Source organism: Pseudopodoces humilis, chromosome 1 (genome assembly GCF_049639895.1).
Source record: "Pseudopodoces humilis isolate 2021_Gansu_Grassland_sample_001 chromosome 1, ASM4963989v1, whole genome shotgun sequence".
Classification (NCBI taxonomy): domain Eukaryota; kingdom Metazoa; phylum Chordata; class Aves; order Passeriformes; family Paridae; genus Pseudopodoces; species Pseudopodoces humilis.
The window spans coordinates 147,884,979-147,907,246 of NC_142200.1; the positions used below are offsets into that span (position 1 = coordinate 147,884,979).

Below are 22,268 nucleotides of genomic sequence, written 5' to 3' on the forward strand. Positions count from 1 at the left end.
GGGTGGGTCTTTCAAATTACCTCCCTTACTCCCACAAACAGTGATAAGATTTCCAGTAGGAGGAGTAAAGTAGCAGGGTAAAATATTTGGTTTGTAACCCTGATGGCCAGAGTCTTCTCACATGACCTTGGGCACCTCATTTAGTCTCTTTGTGCATCCTTCTCCACACATTTTCTTTCTCTTCCCTCTAACTGTAAAAGGCTTTGAATCAGAGAATCACGCAGGTTTGGGCTGAAAGGGGCATTAAAGATCATCCAGTTCCATCTCCCTGCCATGGGTGAGGATACCTGGACCAGGTTGCTCCCAGCCCCATCCAGCCTGGCCTCAGACACTTCCAGGAATGGAGCATCCACAGCTTCCTTGAACAACCTGTGCCAGTGCCTTGTCACACTCTGAGTAAAGAATTCACTATTTCCAACATCTAATCTAATTCTCTCCTTTTTTAGCTTAAAACTGTTCCCCCTTTTCTGCTATCTACCTTTTTACAAAGTCCCTCTCCCTCCTTTTTTATACAAGAGGAAGGGTGCAGTGAGACCTCCCTTGAGGCTTTGGGTTGGAGGCTGTCCCCTCCTGGGTGTTTGGATGCCCAGTCTGGCGGGGTCCTGAGCTCAGCTGGGCTCTTCAGGTCTCCCAGTGCAATAACCCATCATGACCACAGCAAACAGAAAGTCCTCAGTGAATGTTTGCTCCCTGGGAGTGTCTGCTCTGCTGAGCTCTGTCCCATATAAAATCAGAGTTCTTCCCCAGATAATGTGTATCTTTCTCTATATATTATATCTTGCTAATATATCTTGCTCTAAATCAAATAAGGGTGTGAGTTGAGAAGAATGACTTTCAGAGCTCCCTTTCCTGTGCTCTGCACCAGCCATTTCCAAATTACGGGGTCTGAGAGCACCTACAGCAATAGTCCTGAGCCCACCTAGTCTTTGGAAGTGAATGGGAAGGAACCTTGTGCTGTGGCTCCAGGTACCCTGATATTTACCTGGAGAAGCCCTGGTGGATCCATGGCTGTGGCAGGGAGAAGGGGTGCAGCTGTGACTATTTTATAGAGTGAGATCAAATCCTTTGAGCTGGGCTCTGAGCACAGGCCTGGGTTCTGTGAGTGTGGATCCACAGCACTCCAAATCCACTTTGGTAACTGGGCACAGCCAACATTGCCACACTGCTGGAGTCAGGCAGTGCCACTGTGGGCAGGAGAACCTGCTGTGCCCTGGGAGTGACCTCAGTGCCATGTGGAGATGGAGTAATGTTACCTGATGGCTCACAGCACGTGCCTGCTCCTTGATGCTTCATGCAGGCACACCTTTCCCAGGGAAAGATTTATTTTTTCTTTTTTTGTCATCAGGATAACAGCAATGGAGACAAATTGCAGCTCTGTGAAGGCAAGCTTTGGCCAGGCTCTGGCCAGGCTCTGGCCAGGCTCTGGCCAGGCTGGCTCTGCACCCTGTCACCCATCTGGCTGTGGGAGCTGCACAGGCTGTGTCCCACGTGCTCCTGGCAGGATGTGAGCCTGTGCCAAGCTCTTGGGAGGGTTGGAGGGACACTCAGGGCTGCTTCCAGCAGGTGCTGCACACACACCTGAGCCTGGCAGACAACAAGAGAGATGATTACTGACTCCTGCCAAGTCCTAAGCCATGGCATCAAAGAGGTCTATTTTCATAAAACCATAGAATGGTTTAGCTTGGAAGGGACTTGAACATTTCCAGGGATGGGGCAGCCACAGCTCCTGTGGGCAGCCTGTGCCAGGGCCTCACCACCCTGGCTGTAAAGAATCACTGCCTGATAGCTAATCTAAACCTGCTTTCTGGCAGTGTGAAGCCATTTCCCTTGATCCCATCACTCCAGGCCCTTGTCAGAAGTCCCTCCCCAGATCTCTTGGAGCCCCTTTAGGTGCTAAGAGGGGCTCTAATGTCTCCCTGGAGCTTTTTCTTCAGGTTGAACTCCCCCAGCTCTCCCAGCCTGTCCCCAGAGCAGATGGCTCCAGCCCTTGGAGCGTCTTTGTGGCTTCCTCTGGGCTTGTTCCAACACATTCACACTCTTGGAGGCCCCAGAGCTGCAGTACTGCAAGTGTATAATGAGAGCAGAGGAGAGGGACAACAGCACTTCCCTCAACCTTCTGTTCATGTTTCTCCTTGCCTTTCTCTTTTATTGATTCTCTGAGACCTTCCATTCTTGAGTTTTCAGAGTGATCGCTGTGTTTGAGTTTTGTTTTGGAGCTTTTAACTTCACCAGGCTGCTTTGGATGCTGGTACAAAGTGGATTACCCCTGGCTCATGTTGTCATGGCAGGCTCTGGTACTACATCTGCTTTCTCATTTGGTCCAGTGTGAAGGCTGTCACATCAGAGGAATAGTGCAGGGTCATGATTTGACACCCAAAATCAGGGACTTCAGGGCGAGTCTCTACAGAGGGTCACCCTTCCTTGTTAACAGACACTGACTTTCCAGGACAAAGCTGCAGATAAGCTCCCTTTTCAGGATGGAAAAAAGGATGAGCAGAATGGAAACTGGGAGGTTTAGCAGGAGGTCTAATCTTATCTGCAGCATTGCTGACAGTGATGGATGCACCTCAGAGGAGGGAAGTCTGGGTAGGGTTATGTTTTTGTTTGGATAGTTTCTTGTTATTCCTGTTGGTATTCTTACAACTGTGTGGAAAAGCTGTTTATAAACCTGTGTGTGATGGAGTCCAGTAGATAAAGCTGGGGACTGCCAAGGTTAGACAGGAGAATCTCAGATGTTTGAAGTTCAAAAACACCCACTTATCAGGGTTGTGACAGGAACAGATGTTGCCTGGATCAGATACATGGGATATAAGCAGTGCCTTCCTCTCTTCTCTTTATTTTAAACAACTGGGAATTTAAATTAGATGATGTCTTCATAGCTGCATAACCCAAACAGGGCTTTGGGGATAAGCTGTCCTTCCAAAATGGTTTCTGATCTGGTAGAATAATCCACTTTTTCCCCTTTTTCCTTATTGTCAATAATTCCTTATTTTTCAGTATGTTCCATTTAGACCACAGGGCACTTTTTTTTTTTTTTTTTTTTTTTTCCAAAAGCCATTGAAGCATCTTAAGTCAGTTTTCAAACAAGCATGTGCTGCCCTGTGTGTCCTCTCTGATTGCCTCCAGCAGAAACACAAGGGTGCTGGGCACCAAGGGCTGCTCAAAAGCACCCAAATCCTCCAAAAATTGATTTAAAAATCCATTTTTCACCACAGGATTTCTTCTTCCTGTGGCTGAGCTACAGCCAGATCCACAAACAAACTGCTGCTCTCATTATCCTAACTGATGTGTAGGACCATGGGAGGGTGGATGCTTCTTGGGCCCGAGAGGCTTTTACAGTGCTTTCTCCCTGGCCTCCAGAAAGAGAGTTAACGTGGCTGTATTAAGAGTTTTGGGGCAAAGATTTGTGTGAGGGAGCTGGAAAACAGCTCATTCTGAGGCAGTTCACTGCTGAGCATCACTGTGGTGTGAGGGAGGAGAGCCAAAGGGGGCAGAGCAGCAGCCTGGCAGTAGCACTGGCTCCTTTAGCTGTGGTCAAATACCAGATCTCATGCATGTGAAAAAAGAAAAAAAGAGCAAAAAGGTGTTTGCTGCTTTCAGTGAAATTTATTTTCAAAAGCATTTTTTAAACCAGCTGTAATCTCTAGTGTGAGCTCACTTAAGCCAGACTCAATCCCTTTAAAAACTCTCTCAACTTGGGGATTTGTGGGAATGGTTGAAAACTTTCCAGCGAATCATCCTTTTGAGCAGCTGGTAGAGAAACAGAGTATTCAAAGGCAGAAGGAAAAGGCTGAATGAGTCAATTAAGTTTAGGGGTGCTGCAGTGGGGCCCCAGAGATGGTGCTTTGGCACCTCCTGCACTGTGTCTCTCCTGGAGGCTCAGGGAGGTGATGTTTTCCATGACAGCCATGAAATGCTTCACACACTGAACCAGGGATGACTCACTGGGGCTGCGTTGTTGAGTCATGAGCAGTGAAGTCAAGAGAGAACGTCAGGAGTTGTAGCTGAAATATTTCCATTCCTGGCCAAAAGCTTTATGTAAAAATTACTATTGTTGGATTTTTTTTTCTTTTTCTGTTTTTTGATTAAAACAGAAATCTCAGTTGCACTACTGAGTGTTGCAAGTGGTGACTGTATTATTACTTAAAGTCATGAAATTGATCTTTTGATTTGATGATTAGTTATTGTCACTATTGAAAATGCACAGAATTTGTTTCTGTTCCTCTGGTTTCTGGCAGAGTTGTAGGATATTCTTTGCTTGGTTTAAACATAGTACAAAAGGTTTATGTTTATAGCTTAGTACCAGTGTTCAGCAGAAAATTTTTCCTTTGCTTTTGTCTTGCTGTGAAATTTATGAATATCCTTAAAATACCATACAATTAACATACCTTACCACTTTAGTGGAAGAATAAATTATTGTCTCCATTGAATTATTGTCCTGAACTTGCTTGCAGAAGAACAGGAAGGATATAATATTGCTCTGTGTTTGCTCGAGTCAAGAAGCAAAAGCTTGAAATTGTTCCTGATAAGTGCCTAAAGTCAACAGAAACTCTCAGCAACCTGTGTGCACACAGCAGGTAGCTGGCTGCACCGACAGCTTCCTTCTGTAGTTTCTTGAGGAATCATTGCTTTTGTGGTCAGACATGTATTTATCCCTGGAAAAATATTTGCTGATGCGAATGTGTTATGCAAGGCAGCCATCAGCTCTGGAAACAAAGCCATCTGTCTGTGGGTCTCATTAGTTTTTTATCAAAATCGCTCAAGCCATCCAACACGTCATTTCAGATGCAGAGCTGCCTGTTTCTTCGATTGAGTTTTGAATCAGGCCACCGCGGGCGTTGCTGGGACAGTTTTCATCACAGGCAGCGCGCTGACACATATTGACCTTATTCTCCATAGCATATGCTAAATGCAAAGGCAGAAGTGTTGAGAGCCTCAGATCCAGATTTAGCGGTGCTGTGATGGCAGGGGAAGTAGGAACCGGTCGCCAAAATAGTTTGCAGGGCCCTGGTTGTGTGGAAGGAATAAATAGAGATCACTCTCTTTGCTTCAATGCCCCAAGCCATGGTGGGGAGACTGAAAGACTGGGTAAAGACCTTATATGAAAGGGTGTTTCCAAACAACCTGTAAAATTGCATGTGCATTGTATCACTGGTTGTCAGCTGCTGAACACAGGCCAGCGATGAGGGCAGACTGCTGTGCAGCAGATCTCGAGTCAGAACAACCTGCTGGGCATGTCGGTGGAGGGGGAGTGGAGAAGAGCATGGATGAGGAATCAGCAGCTGGGACCTGCTGTAACTCTCACACAGGGAGATGAAAGAGCAGTGCTGGCAGGGCTGGGAAGGCACGGCACAGCGGGGCTCGTGCTGAACCCACCCGTGAGTCATTCTGGAAAGGTATTCCTCAGGGATGAGGGTGATGGGTAGCCTTCACCCATCACCCATCACTGGTATTCCCAGCCCAGGGGGCTGACAGTGCTCCAGCTCCCGCTGATTACAAAGGTCCTGATCCCACCTGAGTTTGGCCATTAGCATCAGCCACCCTGGAGAAACCAAAATCAGCTGAACGGCTCTTCCTGGGGTGAAACCAACGCGAGAAGCAGCGCATGGGGCACACTGGGCGTGTTGTGAAATCCACGTAGTGTTCTGCAGGATGGTCCTGGGGTCAGGCAGCAGATTCCATCTGCTCCTGACAAGATGCTGAGCCAAGGTGCAGCTGGTGAGGGTCTGGCCTCTCTGCAGACATGCAGGATGGGGTGAGGGCTCTGTACGGCTCAGCACGTTTCTCATCTGCATTTCTTGACAGTAAACAGAAGTGACTTACTGAGCCAATTAGAGTGGGATGGAGTAATTCAGTGTGACTGAATGCCACATTGCACAGATCACCTGCTACTGACAGGGGCTAGCATAAGGAAAGGATCTGAGGAGTTCTTCCCCCAGAGTGAAGAGCTGCCCCCTTCCCTAAGGAGTGACTCAAGGAAGACTGCTTTGGCAGTGCCCATACAGTGATCCTCCTCTCCCACTTCATCAGCAAGGGTACAAGAAAGGAGAAACACCTGCCAGTCCTTGTCCTTCACGTGCTCAGTAGTTTACAGGAGGTGCAGGTTCAATTTCTTACTTTCTCTCATGACCAATACTGTTGACAAAATGCCTCATTTGTAAGGGCTGCCTATCAAGCAGGAGGAAAGCAAAGGGATTGTTTTCTGCCTTTGTTCCTCCTTTCCCTCTATTCCTTAGGATTACCAAAGAGTTTTACTGTTCATGCTCCCAGCATGGTCTGGACATTTCAATTGTGGAGCATTGACGAGAGAAGAGATGGAGAGGCCAGGGCTCCTCTCTCAGACAATTGCTTTCATCATTAGGAATGTCAGGCTCCTCCTTCTGGTTCTTCTACACCAGAATCATAGAGTGGCTTGGGTTGGAAGGGACCTTAAGGATCATCCAGCAGATTTCCTTTAAGGAGTGTTCCTTCTGCATGAGGAGATGAGTTTGCAAGTTTAACACCAAGCTCCTTGAACGCTGTGAAGAGAGAAATCCAAATCAAGAGAGATACCCAAAAGATACATGTTGGTTGCTTGAAAATATCAAAAGCACCCCGAGGGCCTGAGTCATCCCTGCTTGCTGATGCCAGGGTTGAAAGAGGAGAAGGGCACTGGGCTGAAAATCAGCAAGGGAGAAGCACAAGAGCAGGAGCCAGTGATGAAAACTGAAAGGAGGGCTAGAAGGAAAGTTCTCAACATCTCCCTGAGAGTAGTTCAAAGTCATTTCACTGGCTCCAGGGAAGGCTGCTGTATGTCTGTGTCAGTGGGGAGCCTTTGGCTGTCCGAGCAGCGTGCACAGCAGCCAGGAAGGCTGACCAGGATGTAACCTGTGTGAGTCTGGAGACCAGGAGAAACACAGGCTTCCTTGTGCTGTGCGTCATCTTTTGGGCTCTCTGCAAACCACCTCTTCAGCAGACGCAAACACTCAGAAGGAGATGCAAACTTTCCAGATTCTCTTCTGCTTGTGGTTATCTCCCCGCTGTGGCGTGATGGGGAAGGAACAGGGAGGCTGCAGGGAGTTGTGATTGATGGCTGTTTGCTGCCAGTGTTCCTCTGCTGTGAAGCATCTCTGTCCCCCAGTTATTTTTGATTTCTCCTTGCAGATAGCTCGGCTGAACACACAGTTTGGGACTCCTAATAGGGTTCTGTCGCTGCCTGGGAGCAGCTGATAAAGTACTCATGCTGGGTTAAGATTTTCCAGAAAAGAGATAACTTTAGCAGATGGCTTGGGCCGAGTCCTTTGGCTTCAGCTTTTTTACTGATAGATGAAAACAGTACACACAACCAAGCTATGGAAAGCTATAAAAAGTGTCCTTCCTTACCCTGTGTTTTAACAGTTCCTGTGGTGATAGTTTCTCTCCTTTTCTCATGTGTGACTACAATAGACACCAGTCCTGCTTTTCAGCCTTCCTTATACCCTTCCTGTGTTGAGGAGCTCTTTTATCTTCATCATCCTCTTCTCAGCATACTCTGAAAAGATCAAGGCAGCCCTTCCAGACACAGGTTTTCAATCCTTTTTTTTTCCTCCCACACAGCTTTCTTTTCCAGTGGATTCATGCAGTCACGTAATGGTTTCCAAAGAATCCATTCTAAATTTCCAATATTTAACATCAGATTTTCTGGTCTTGGAAACACGAGGCCACTGCCAATCCAAAATTTAGGGATTGATTGCACAAGCAGATTAAGGAGCCGTTCTGCAGGACAATAACTCTTGTGAGCCAAGCGGTGGTGAGCAGCTGGCAGGTGAGGAGGAATAACAGGATGATCCTTCCACTTCATTGCCATAAGCAGAAGAGTTCTGGAAAGGAGGAGAATCCCATACTTATGGACAGTCTGCATATGAGATGCCCAGCTTGCACTTCCCTTCTGGTCAAGGGTCCACTGTAGCCATGGATTAAGATTAATTTATTTTACCCTGAAGTTTTTGTGTGAATAGGATAGAACAGCTGTGTTCCAAAAGCTGATTTATTTCCCACTGGCTATAAAAGAAACCTTAATTAACTTCAGACTTTTTGATTGAACTGAATCTGGCCAAACATGGTAAGATGCTTTGCATTAAAGGTGAAGTTCCACCTTAGACACAACCACTATAATTTGATTAATGTCCTGGTTAAAGGGCAAGGTCACCAGGAAGGCTCAGCTGTGGGGGAATTGCAGCCTCTTTTTCTTTTTAAGCTGGTTTTAGTTCTCAAACCCATAAACTTTCACTCAAAGGTAAATTGGCCAGATAACATAATTCCACAGCAGCCCATCCCAACCCAACCTTTTCCTCCTCTCCCCTCAGATAATCAACTGTTGGTCTTTATGAAGTGGTAATCAAAGACCACCCAGAGACAGCAGCTCATAATTGTTGGGGAAGAGCTTTGCCAGCTCCAGAGAGATCCTCATGTGTTCTTGTACAGGAATCAAACCAGCAAAGAGCTGTGGAAGGTGTTTGACCACCCCAGCATTTGAACTTGAAACAAATGTTAAGTGTTGCTTTTGGAAAGTCACTGATTTTTGAAGACTGAAATTTTGGATGCAGGGTTTTGGGTTTTTTTTCCCCAGCAGCTGAGCATTGTCATGACTGCTCCGGGGGAAAAAAGAGAAGTTTTCAAACCTCTAATGAGCATCTGATGAATTTTGGATAATCCCAAGGCAGTCATGTCAAAAAATGTGCATGTGGATACTGAGCTGGATTTTTCTAGTGTTGACTTTGAATGAACTGGACATTTTAATGGTGAATTGGATGTTTAAAAGCAAGTTTCTCCTATTCAGATAAACTTTGGGGATATTTTATACTTGGGCAATGCTTTGTAACAAAGCTCCAGACCAGGTTGATCCAAGCCCTGTCTGACATGGCCTTGAACATTTTCAGGGATGGGGCATCCACAACTGCTCAGGGCAACCTGTGCCAGTGCTTTGTAAATGTGTGAAGTGACCCATGAAAGGCAAAAAGAGGCTGTGGGTGCTGCTGGGAGCTCACCTGAGCTCAACCTGGTTTGAGGGCACCGATTGCTCTCAAGGGTATTTTAAGGTTGTCTCTGTTACTTATATTTGTTTAATAAAAGTCTCTTCATACACTGCTCCTTCTGGATTGCCTTGTGTGTGCATTTTGCAAACTTGGAGTAACTTCAGGGTTCATTTCTCAAGAGCAGAGATGGGACTGGGGAAGGATGATCTTAAAAACAGTGTTTTGATTTCTTACAGCAAAGAGGATAAATTCTACCCTTGACAGGGGTTAGGATGGAGTATGGGTGACACCAGGCTGCTCTGAAGCTTTGGTCTTTGCCTCCTTAATTTGCATTACCATGACTGAGAGGAACAGATGGGATCTTAAATTTTACCGTCTCATTATTTTTGCAACCTAAAGAAGGACAGCTTTGTTCCTTACCCTCCTCTTATTGAAGTCACCTCTTATTTTGCCCAGAGAGGCTGTGGTCTTCTCATCCCCAGAATTGCTCAAGGCCAGCTGGATGTGGCTTGGAGCAACCTGATCTAGTGGAAGGTGTCCCTGTCCATTTCAGGACAGTTTGGAACTGGATGATCTTTAAGGTCCCTTCCAACCCAAACCATTCTGTGGTTTTAGGATTCTCCTGTGGGGTGATGTTCATAGGGAGGCACAGCTCCACTCTCCCCTTTCTCAGGGGGAATGAGTCAAGGGATGCTCCAAGGGCTTGGAACCAAACCCTTGGCCATGATTTGATTTTCATGAGCAGGACATCACAGTATGGCACCTATGGCATATTCTGCTTCTTTATTAAATAAAAAACATGGAGAGAGGGATTTTCTTTTTAAAATTTCTTGCTTTTTCTGGTTCTTTTGAGTTGAGTTTTCTTTAGTAGCAAAGCTTGGGGAAGGGGGGAAGGGAACCCTCCAGAGGCTTCAGGAAAAGGAGAAAGAATAATTTTTTAACATCCCTCACCAAGCAGAGATAAGGCTGAGTGAACCCCTGCTGACCGCAGGCTCTGCTTTCTTTCCACAGTCTCCATTGAAGACATCCGGGATGTGAGGTCAGGCCATAAAACAGAAGGTATGGAAAAATACGCCAAGGATGTCCCAGAGTATCGCTGCTTTTCCATCGTCTTCAAAGACCAGCGGAAAAACCTGGACCTCATTGCGAGTTCAGAGGATGATGCCAACCACTGGATCGCCGGCCTTGGGAAAATCATAGCCCACAGCAACTCCATGAACCAGAAACAGAAACTCCAACAGTATCCTTTGCCTTATAAAGTGATTAATCACAGACAAAGATGCACTTGTCTTTCCGTGTGGGTGGGGATAGTAGACTAACCTCCTTTTTTCCCTATTGGCCCTGGGCACTGGGTTTTTCTCTTGCACTGATTTTGCACCCAGGCAAGATCCCTGCTTTCCTGTGCTTTCCCCCCCTGTTTTACAATGGTACCAGCAAGAGTGGAGTCAGGCTTAATGTGGCTCCTTAAGCAAAGAATTCTCCCTTTCATGGAGCTCCAGATAAAACAATCATTATTTTTTTTGTGTTCTTCAGGGGTCTGTTTCACTCTTATTGCAGTAAACTGCAGGACCGGCACTTCTTGGCAAGGCATGAAAAGCCCACGCTGTTTACCGTGTTTCTCGGTAATACAAGGAGAGGGAACTGATTCTCCTCTTCTCACTGCCAAATTTACTCCAGGGTAGCTCCACTGACTTGAGTGAAATTGCTCCTTAATAGCCTCAGCATGGGAGGAAGTTTCACCCTGAAAAAATCTGCAGTTGCTCTAGTGACAATGCAGAGATGAGAAAGGAAAAGGCACAGAACAGTAAGGAGAGTGAATTCATGATGAAATGGAGAGGGGTTGGTTATTGGGTGAAATCCTGGCTCTGTTGAATTCACAGGGCATTTTCCCTGAGGCTGCATTTCACTCAGTAAGTTCCTTTGCAAGCAAAGGTCTCATGTATAAAAAGAGAGAATATCTGTGGGTGCAGTTTTGGGTGGATTTTCTTCAGTCCCTGTGTGTCTGGGACTCTGGACATTACATCTGAAACTGTTTGCTGATTTCACCCTGATTTGACAGAGCTGCAGCAGCCATAAAATATTAAGTTCCTTTAAGCTTCCCAAAGGTAGACATTCATCTATCAGAGAGGAAAAGAGGAGAAGAGCCTTCTCTTGGGGAGAGAAGGCTGGGTGGGCTTCATGACTTGTTTAACACCAAACATCAGAGAGGAGGGGAGATGCAAAATCCTCAGCTGGGAAGAATCACAAAGCTGGAGCTCAAGTCTGAGCAGGCACCAGGGAGTCTTGCCCTCAGTTAAGTCTTCATTCCATGTGGGTTCTCTACTGGGTAATAATGTACTGGTGGAGAAGGAGATGGTGCATAATGCTGAGCCTTCTTCAGGCTTTGCTCTTCTGTGGATTCTCTGAGGTCTGAGAAGCATTTTCCACAGCCACAGTGCTGTTCACTTAAAGGAATCAGACTCCATTATCTCCATTATATGTGCCTGGGATGTTCTCTTTATCTCCTGCATTATGAGTGTCTTTTTTGGCTGGTTTTTCAAGCTCTGGGCTGTAAGGTCACTCCTCAGCCACCCCACAGTGTGTAGGGGAAAATCTGGGCTACAGAAAGTTGTCCCTGGAGCATATCAAGTTAAGTATATTGCTGAAAAACTTGCCCGTAAGAGGAGACAACATTGTTAAGGGGGGAAAAATAACAATGACATTTGCAAAGGAAGAAGGCTGTAAATTTCCAGCATGGAAAAGTGCCTTTCTGTCTTTGGAAAGCAGAATTGAAGCTAAATAGGGTGGGTAGGCAAACCATATTTCTGGAAGAGTAATTACTGTGCGGTGCTGGCTTCCAATCTGGGCTTGTCTCAGGCCGTTTAACGTAACCTGGAATTACAGAACAGCATGATTTCTCATTTGAAATTTGATGATGTTTAATTAAAGCCTGGGATTTTAAATTTAGTCTGCCTTCACTGGGTTTGCTTGGCAGCGTGGGCTCGCTCAGATCTTCCTTAAACCTCAGGAGTGTTCTCCACATCTGTGAGCACAGAAGGGGAAGAGTCAGGAGATGAGAAGTGTTGTGTCCCCTGCCTGTCCCCCCTAACTGGAGAATTGCCTTGCAGGGTATCTTTTTCAGCCTCCCAAAGCCTTGCAAAACAAGTAAGGAATGTGCAAGTTTTTGAAAACAAGGATTGAAAGCAAAAGCTCTGCTAGTTTCAGATGGGGCTCCTTCAGTTTAGAATTCAATGGAGCTGCCTGTGGTAGAAGGGGACTGGATTCAGTGTCTTATGTATTTTTCCAGTCCTATATTCCTACACAGATAAAACTCCCACATGCTTGATGAGCATTTCTGATGTTCTTATACACAGAGTTCTGTTTTAATAAGTCTCAGATTCAACCTTGCAGCAGGCTGGCATAGGTTGTTTAGGAAATACTGCAGGTATGTGTGCAGGGAAGACTTTAGACCAGAAAATACAGAGGACTTTTCATTTGAGCAGGGTGGCAGCATCTGCTTAGGTTCTGGGGTTTATGTGTGAGCTTTTCTTCTGGTTTGAAAGCACTTACCAGAATTTCTGCAGCATTTCTGTTCTGAGCAGATTCATGGGATATCTGCCAGATAGAAACCAAAGAGGGATGACTGAAACTAAGAGAAAACTGGTAGCCCTGGAGCTGGCATATCCGTTAAAAACAAGAGGCAAGAGGCAGGCTCTCCCTGGATGTGATTGAAGGATGAATGTATGTATACAGAATGGATACAGATGTATACAGAAATCTGTATTATGTATATTGTGATGTATACAGAAATCAGGATGTATACAGAAATGGGAGCATTTCCTAGTGCACTCAAGCCCACAGAGGGGCAGAAGGTGAAAGGAAGAGCCACAGCCAGGACTGAAAAATGGTGTTTGTAGCAGACAAGAGGACTTTCAGTTGGAGTGCTTTGTTCATCCAGCTGCTGTAAGCTCTCCCAAAGCTGAGGGGATCCAGATGGATGGGGAGTCTGGGTATTTTGGGGCCAGAATGCTGCTATTTACTGAGATCTCAGTTGTCTGGATTCTCCTTTTTCTCTCTTTGCTGCTTGCCCTTGCAGCAAGAGGACCCACTGTGTGTGCCTGGGCTCTTCCTGGGCTCTCTGATTTCCCTCCTGCATTTCTCAGCCTCCTAGGAAGGGATCTAAGAGAAAAGCATCCTCCATTCACAGGGAGGATCTGGGCATACTCTTTTGCCTACATTTTGCCTTCCAGAGAGGCCTTTGGGTAGGTGCATGACCTCTGGGTGCTCATTATCAGAGGAAATTATGCAGACTCTTAAAAAACATGTGGGTTTTTTGCAGTGGTTAGCACAAAACCAGCAGTTTCTATGCACAAAAGAGTAGTTTCTATCTACCCCTACTGCTCACCTGTGGCTGTGGCAGACTGGATTTCCCCTTGGCTCACCAGAGCTGGGCATTCCTCCTGCCTGTTGTTTTTAGGGAAGGCTGGGAAGGGGACCCGAGGTGCAGGGTCAGGTGTGAGTGGGTGGCACCAGGGTGACACTCTGAGCAGACCCCTCTGGAGCAGAGCTGGTGGAGGGGAGTTCTGCACCCCAGGGTGGGTGTGGTGTGCTCCCAGCACAGCATCCTCTGCTCATGGCAGCTTCATGACTCAAACTGGATTTTCTGGGAAGAATCAGTCCAAGCCAGACCCTGGTTCAGGGCTCTGGAGCGTCCTTGGGAAATGCAGCCTCTCTTTATTTTGGTTTCCATGTCTAAAGAAGGGGAATATTAATATGACCAGGCTAAGACGGATGTGGGGTGAGGTCATTGCTTAGCACCTGCCAAGACTTTTAAAGTCAGAAAGTTCAACTTTCCATGAGACAAACAATACTAACAGTTTACACATATCTCCATCACTAGGAAATACTTCAATGCAGGGGTAGCTCTGGTAAATATTGTTTCAGGGTTGTGTTTACAGCCCCTGAGGCTGTTAATACCCTTTTTTGGGGTCATTTTGAAAGACCCAGTTTAAATGTTACAACACTATATGCCTGAGATAGTATTTGCTGATCCTGAGCTTTATTCTGATTAACATTTAGATTGGGCATTTTTTAAAAGTTTTTCTGGAATGAATTTGAAGCATTGTTTCCTATGTGAGACATGGAAGGTTATTCTTGGAGATCAAATTCTTACTTTGATCCTTTTTTTTTCCTATTGAAAAGTAGATATTTTTCTGGATGACCTTTCTTATTTGACAGTAGAGCAAATTAGATAGTCAGTTCCACGATGCAAAAAGCAATGGGGTGTTTTGGTATTTAAAATTGCAGAGTGTCTCAACTGTCAAACATTATTTTAGAGGCTGAAAGAAAACGTGAGACCCAGTTCAAATTATCTGGCATCACATTAAGATCATTCTTACAGCAGCTACTCCAGATCCATAGATGTACTAAAGAGATGGAAACTCAAGCTCTTATGCAAGAAGAAATATGAAACATTATCACAGTACAGTGGCAGACCCTGTGCATTTCATCAGGGAAAGAAAGGCAAGACCCACAAAGTTTGATTTGATTCCACTCACAATAAAGTTCTTAGGAGATATAGGTAGAAATCCCTAAAAATATGCTGAAGGTGAGTTGAAAAATTATTATTGATACCTCTGGAGTTCAGTGTTCACCATAACACACTGAATATTGAACAAATCCATGACAATGAGTTTACCAGGCTTGGGAGCTCTTTTCGTTCTTTCCTTTATCCCCTTTTAACCGTCTGGAGCAGAATGTACTTTCTGTCATAAAAGAGAAATCAAACTGTTTCTGGCTGTGGCCAGAAACTCCTACAGGGTAAAGAGAGCCGATCCAGCCTTGGCCAGATGGTGAAAAGCTTCTCCCGGGTCACGCTCGGTTGTGTCACGGCGCATTTTCCTTCTGCCAAGGCAGCACTGCGCTCAGTGGGAGCAGAAGGTGAGGTTGTGTCAGCTGCTCAGGGGGCCCAGGCGGATTTACAGCAGCTGGAGAGGTGGCTCAGAGCCTTTAGAAGAGGATTTCCCCCCTGCCATGTGCAGCAGAAGGTATTTAGGTGTTTAGGTGAGGCGCTGACCTGGAAAGATTTCCTTACATCCCCCTGCAGCTGGATTCACACCTGCCTGCGGAAAGCTGACAAAAACAAAGACAACAAAATGAGCCTGAAAGAGCTCAAAGACTTCCTGAAAGAAGTGAACATTGAAGTCGATGACTACCATGCCAAGAAGATTTTCCAGGTAATGGGAGCAAGCAGAAAAAGGCTTTGCTGTTGGTTGAGGTCAAGGTGTCCCAGAGCTTTCAGCTTGGGTTGGAGACCTCACCTATAGTGAACTCCTGGCTTCTTTTCTTGTACCAAGGAAGGACTCTCAGGTTTTGGTGCTCAGTAATTTATTGCTCAGAATAATTGATTCCCACTAAGTCAGGCCAGCACAATGCTTTTGATGATGGTGTGTTAAGACCTTTTTTCATAATCAATGCCTAATTTTGCTACGAAGCAGAAAATGAGATGCAAACATGGATAATGCAAGAAAAAGGGAAACAAAATTGAAGTCCCAGTGGTTTCAGGAGTTTTGTGTGCCACAACTGCATGTCAATGCCTAAGTCTGGCTGAATTTTATTTGGTTACAATTGTGAACCCAGATCCTCACCTTCTCAGAGGAGGAGGGTGCAAAGTGACAGATATAAACAAACAAAAAAAGTGCAGATTTAGGAAAAAACTTTCCAGATTCATGATAGATACACAACATTGCACCTAAGCCTGGACTAGTCTGATTGATTTAATGCTCCCAAGGCATATTTAATCTGGTTACGGATGTACACTTCTAAATTCTCAAGGTTCAGCTTGCTGGCTGAGCCTATCAGAAGATGAGAAAGGGATGAAAAATTTCTCAGTTGTTAAGCTTTGTTTTCTCTCTAGAGAATCCATCCTGCCAAGGTGAGATAAAACATCTGGATAATTTCCAAACTTCCATCCTGTCTGAAGCAGGATTTGAATTAATGGGTGTGCAGTTTCAGAAATGTGTTTTCTGATCAGTGGTAAACACGTGGGTGGTTTTGGGCACTGGGCAGGAATTCTCCTGCTCCTCTCTGTGTTCTCCTGCTTCCCCCAGAGGAGGTCCAAGTTTCCTTATCTTTGCTTTATAGACATCTCCCTGGTAACTCCTCAGGAATTAGGGGGAAGGTTATCAGCAGATCTTAAAGAATTTCAGCTCACAAAATATTCCAGTTGTACTGGCTGCTCTGGCTGGTGTGTCCCATCCTTTATTCCCTGCCCAGGAAGGTCCTGGAAGAGTGGAAATAAGGCTGGGAATCCGCTGATTGAGTTGCATGTGTCCACTGGAAGTAGTTGCCAACACTTCCTTTGCAGTCTGTGCAGGTGGAGCCAGGAGGGACCAGGGTGTGAATCTCCTCATCCTGAAGGATACATCTCACAGAGAGGAGATGAATCCCTCCCACATCTTCACACATCAACAACCTGAAAAAATCACCCTTGTTTTTTTTTGGTTTTTTTTTTTAATTTAACTTCTTTTTTTTTTAATTTTAGAGGTAAAGTTAATTCTTTAATTAATTATTAATTAACTCATTTAATGGACCTCTTCTGCTGTCACAATAGTTAAAAGGGAGCTCTAGGAGAGGAAACTTGATGAAATTAATCCTTTTTGCTTAAAGACTCCAAGTAATTGCTAAACCTTGATTCAACCCATCAAAATGCAGGGAGTTAGTTCAAGTACCATCATTAGGCAAGTAATTGTTAAGTTTCCTGTATAGCCACTGGAAAGAGAGGCTCTTTGGAGGTTAATTCAGATCTCCTGAGGGCTGATTTGCCTCCAGGAAGGGTCTGCCCTGCTCCTAAAGCAATTAAATTTTAAGTTTGCATCCTGCCTTGGCTTAGATGGAGGAGGGCATTGCAGCTTATTAAAGGGTGAACTGTCTCAGAGAGTTTTCTTCATTTAGTCACAGGAAGGAAGGGTGATCAGGAGCTCAAGTGGGGGCTGCAGGGCATGTTCTCACATTATTCTTGCCTTTCATCACTTGACTCTGTGTCCACATCTAGGTTTGAGACACCTGAATAAAATGTATTGCAATTCAAGCAGAAATTATGCAAATCTCTGCTCATTGCTTACTTCATTTCAACGTGAATGTTCATTCTGATGCATCAGGAAGGTGTTTTTGCTGGCAGGCCAAGGGTCATTCAGGACTCATGGCTGGTGATGCATACAGAGGAGGTAAAACACAGTATTTTGGGTTGAGATTCTCTTTCTAATTTGGACCTCTTGTAGCCAAAGCAGAAAGAACCCAGTTTTACACCATGCATCTCATCTGCCCTGAAGTTTGACTCTGGTGCCAGTGCTATTGCCTGTTTTCACCAGAGCCTTTAATGGCAACTAATGAATAAATTTCCCAAGGCACACCACTTAAAATGCCACTTTCCTAGAAGAAATACCTCGTCATTTTCCCTGTCATGTCTTAAAGAAAAGAGCATTTGTAATTCACTACATCCCAGCCATCTCCACCAGCTGCTTTCCCTCTTTATATTCCTTCTGCAGTTGTTAAGCATCATGCTCAGCTTAGCTTGAGAGATCTGCCAGAGCCACAGCACAGCATCATGGACATGGAAGGCAGTGAGGAAAAGGCAGTTCTTGAACTCTCAAACCTATTTTGGAGTTGCTTGTAGTACTGAGCACGTCACAGGTTGTCCCATCCCTGAGATGAGCCCATAGCTCTTACCCAGCAGGTTCTGAAGTCAGGACAAGTTGAACTCTTTTTTTTCTGTCCCTTCAGTTTGTGAGATGCTAGGCATCATGATAATGTTCTTTGATTTTATATGTGCTCCAAAAACAAATGGTGAAGGATTTGCAGGAGATGAAAGTCCCTCTTTATCATCTTGGGACACTGTCAAAGCCACCGTGGCCATCACTGAGATCACTGGCAGAGCTAGGTTGAGATTAGTGTGATGACTGGTTAAACTAAGACAGGCATTTTCATGATAAAAGCCAGGAAAATAGCTCTATCTGTCACAGGAGATCAAAGATGGAAAGCAATTTAATTCCTCTGGTTTGACAAGTTGAAGAATTCTGCTAGGAACAAACAACAAAATTAATATCAGGATTTGCCAGGAAAAAAAAAAAAAAAGTTGTTTCTGATGAAAAATTGAACCTGGGAGTATTTTAAATAAACTGGAAAAACTTGTTATTGGAAAAGCTGTGTCCTTCATGGAGACATTAAACACGTGTATCTCAAGCTCCCCATCTTTCCTGGTCAATCAAATCCTTGGCTGTGGTGCTCTGTCAGAGATTGTATCTACTGGAAAAGTTCAAACCCCAGAGGAAGATGGGGAATCTGAATTACAGTTCCTTGTGAAAGAATTATATCTGATTTGAAATCTGTGGGGATTTTATTACATGGCAGGTTTTGGATGAGAATGGAAAATTTCCTTGGAGAGCTGGATTTTTTCATACCTAAACATGCACATGTTTAGCAATTGTGGGGTTTTTAAGTTGTTTTTGATGCCATCTTTGCAAACAGCCCTACTGTGAGTCTTGACAGCCTCTTGAGGTCTGAGCCACTAAGGGCTCAAAGGGAGGGTTCTTTTCACTTAACTTACTGGATTTTTTGCTATACTCTCTATCATTATTTAAAATAGTTGATTGTTTCCCTTTACTCCTCTTGAAATTAAGAATTGCATTTCTTTTGACCCTTGGTTTGTGCTGGGATTATTTTGAGCTGTCCTGACTGAAGCACACCAAGTGATGGAACTCGAGGCTGGTGTTTTTTAGCACCCTGATAATGTACAAATGCTAATAACTGTAACTGTTTGATGACTATTGGCCTTGTCAATGAGAACCATTGTCACTGACCACGTGCTCCTCACTCCCTGGCCAGTAACTCTTTGCAATTATTTTGTGTTCTGCGTTGTGTAGCCCTGGTGCAGATTACGGCTGGCCTATGCCAGAAGGAAAGAAGGTTTTCACTCCTTCTCCCCTCTACGTTTACAGCACTGTGACAAGTCCAAAACAGAGGCTCTGGAGGATGATGAGATAGAGGAATTTTACAAGATACTGACAGAGAGGAAGGAAATAGACAGCATCTTCCAGATGTACTCGGACCCAGAAGGGTTCATGTCCTGCCAGAACCTGGTGAGGTTTCTCTATGAGATACAGCAGGAGGAAGATGCTGTTGTTGCTGCCCCTGCCTTAATTCAGAGATATGAGCCCAACGAAAGAGGTAGGTTGAAAACCCTGTCTGGTTTGCTTCAAAATCTTGCTTTTTGATGACTATGAATTGCATTGCTGCTGCTTTTTCTCTCCAGTCATGTGTATTATTTTCTCCCCACATCTGCTTCTGAAACACCCCTCTCCTAGGGGAACATTAACAGCTCTAGGAAGAGCTCTAGGAAGAGCTCTAGGAAGAGGAGAGGCTGGGAAATCTCTCTTCAGTTTTATTTTAGGTGCACTGAACAGCAGGAGAGGGATTGATACAGGTTTGCCTAGAGGATGATGAAAATCCTGAGGGAAAGACTCAGATGGGCTATTCAGATGCCAAGACCTCATGTGGCTTTTCAAGGCTGAGAATGTAGCAATATTTGTGTTCTCCAGAAGCTGGAGTGGAGGCAGATGTCCTTGATGGTGGGTGCCTGTAAAGCCATCTGCAGATGAGATCTCTGAGCAGAGGCCAAGGAGGTGACAGCTGTTTAGGAGGCAGTCACTGAGCTGTCTGTCTGCTCAGAAAGTGGGTGAATCATCAGTCTGGAGCACCTTGGAGGATGTGTTCAAAGAGACAACTCAGAATCATGGGCTGGTTTTCCACTATCCTGCTGTTCCTTCAGGAAAAGGGCAAGGTGTTGCAACTGTCAGGCTTTAGGATTAGAGATCTAGTACTAGGAACTGAGATCTAGTTCAGTCCCTCAAAATGGGAAGTAATTTTGTATTTCCCCTTTGCAAATCATGTATTTCACTGGATAATCTAGACAGGATTTATCTGGCTATGTTTAGACATCTGACAGCTTCTCTGGGTTGGCACAAAGAAACCTTGAAATGCTCAAATGGAGATTTTCATGCTGTAAATCTCTAGAGACAGATGAGGTAAGGTCTGTCTGACACTTTTAAGATGTTATCAAGGATGGTAAGTGTCATAAAAAGCCTCTCTTGCGAAGGGGCTTTAAAAGCATTTTCAGGCAGCTGAAGGTGTCATCCTTGTCTGGAGAACATCGATGTCTTTGCTTTTACTGAATGCCTGGGGACCACGTTTTGCCTCTGGGATCTCCTGGAGAGCAGAGGCACCGTGGTGAAGGTGGTGGCACGACCTGGTGGTGTCCCATTTTCAGTGTGGGGTTTTCTGTTTACCTGGCAGCCAAGAGGGGCAACGCCATGACCAAGGATGGCTTCCTGATGTACCTGCTGTCAGATGAGGGGAACATATTCAACCCCTCCCACCGAAAAGTTTACCAGGACATGACCCAACCTCTCAGTCACTACTTGGTGTCATCCTCACATAACACCTATCTCATGGAAGACCAGATCACAGGCCCCAGCAGCACAGAGGCCTATATCAGGTAAAGAGTTTGTGTTTGTGTGTGTTTGGGAGGTTAACCTCTTTCTTTCAGAAGACAGAAGTGTCTGTGCTGGTGGATGCAAGGGATCAAGAAGCAATCTCCCACCAGACCAGGCAGTATGGGCTGGCCCATGTTTCCAGAGTGAGCTGTTTCCAAACCAGGTTGGCTGTGCCCTCCTTTTCACAGCTCTTTGACCTGGGTCTCATCTGGTGTCCACCTGAGTATAGGATGTATAATTACTACATTTGAAAGCCGTATAAAATATCTGCAGTCACACAGAGGCTGGATTACAGCCCTCTGGCCTGGTGTTTCAAAGCATGATGCTGAGGGCGTGGTGCATTCCCAAAATATGGCATGAGAGAGTGCAAGGAGCTTAGAAGATGCAAAGATTCCTGGGATAGAGCTGCAGGTCTGGAAGGAGCCAAAATGATGCATAGTGTCACGGTGCTTATGCTCTGTACTGCCTTTTGGGAGAGGCCCGTGGCAGGGACTGTCCCCACAACTGTGCTGGGGTTTATTTTGGAGAGTCCTAGTTGGAGCAGTCACAAAAACAAGGTGGCATGTTTGCTGGTGGAGCAGGGTGAGTGATCAGGAGAACTGACACGTGGTCCCTTTTTAGCATCTTGGATATTCCCACAGCACAGAGCATTAGGTGTTGCCTATGTCTGCCTTTAACAGCAGCTGATGTCTCAGATGGGTTCAGTGACCTTTAGTAATTTGCACACCCAGCTTACATTACTCCTTGTTTTTCTCAGGTGAGACAGTGTTTCCTTGTGAGCCGGTCAATGGCTGCAGTTCTGCCTTTGTTTATGACTTACCTGATTCTCAGGGGCAATGGCTGACTGGAGTCACAAGGTCAAAAGTGCTGAGAGTGAAATCTGGCACAAGTTGCTTCTCAGTAGCTCTTTGAATTCATCTTACAGAGTCTTAAAATTACAGATGCATATTTTAGTTGTACAAAACAGAAAAAAACAACAACAAAAAAACCCCTCATGATTCTGCAACAGGTTTCCTAGAGATGCTGTGGATGCTCCATCCCTGGAAGTGTTCAAAGGCCAGGTTGGACAGGGCTCTGAGCAACCTGAGCTGGTGGAAGCTGTCCCTTCCCATGGCAGGGGCGTTGGAACTGAGTGGTCTCTAAGATCCCTTCCAACCCAAACCATTCTGTGATTCTATTGCAAGGGGTTCAAGGAATTGTGTAATCTGAAATGTTTAGGGAATTACTGTAAAAGAGAAAAAATCACCTCCTACGTAGATAAGGGGTCGTGAGTGGGGGTTATTTATTTATTTGAAAATAAATTGAAATGGAAGTATGGATATGTAGAGGTGGGAATTTCACCTGGAAATTCAATCTGTAGACTCAGTTTAGGAAACTGGCCCTCAGCAGTCTCCTCAGCTGTGTTGGAGTTCCCACAGTTCCCTCCCTCCCAGCTCTGAGGATTCATCCTTCATGTCATATCAGATCTAGATGAAGAAATCACATCATTGAAACTTTGAGACCTGTCTTCTGACTGTCATTCTTCCACTGCAGCCACTCTTGATTTTCTCTTCTCTTCACCATCTTTGGGGAAAGACTCGGGGCACAGTCATCAGTGTCCTTTCTCATCTGGCACTCACTATGTCTTATTCTTCAGATAATTCTACCTTAGACTTTCACTACCTTATTTTTCAGATCCTTCTGTGCTTTCCTTGCTCAGCCTTGAGCTCTCTTTGCTGACACTGATTTCACCTGATCCCATCCTTTA

The 22,268-nt window shown here is 45.2% G+C and overlaps 1 protein-coding gene across 2 annotated transcripts in view; it reads left to right on the top strand.

Moving 5' to 3' along the window:
* The window catches only part of PLCD1 (phospholipase C delta 1), a 51,090-nt gene that overhangs the window by 13,391 nt on the left and 15,431 nt on the right, over window positions 1-22,268 (top strand). For both annotated transcript variants that reach the window (XM_014256783.2, XM_005527770.3), the window contains exons 3-6: window positions 10,005-10,233; window positions 15,079-15,208; window positions 18,968-19,196; window positions 20,322-20,523. In XM_014256783.2, the coding sequence (XP_014112258.1) occupies window positions 10,005-10,233; window positions 15,079-15,208; window positions 18,968-19,196; window positions 20,322-20,523 (790 nt within the window). The remainder of the gene's footprint in view (window positions 1-10,004; window positions 10,234-15,078; window positions 15,209-18,967; window positions 19,197-20,321; window positions 20,524-22,268) is intronic.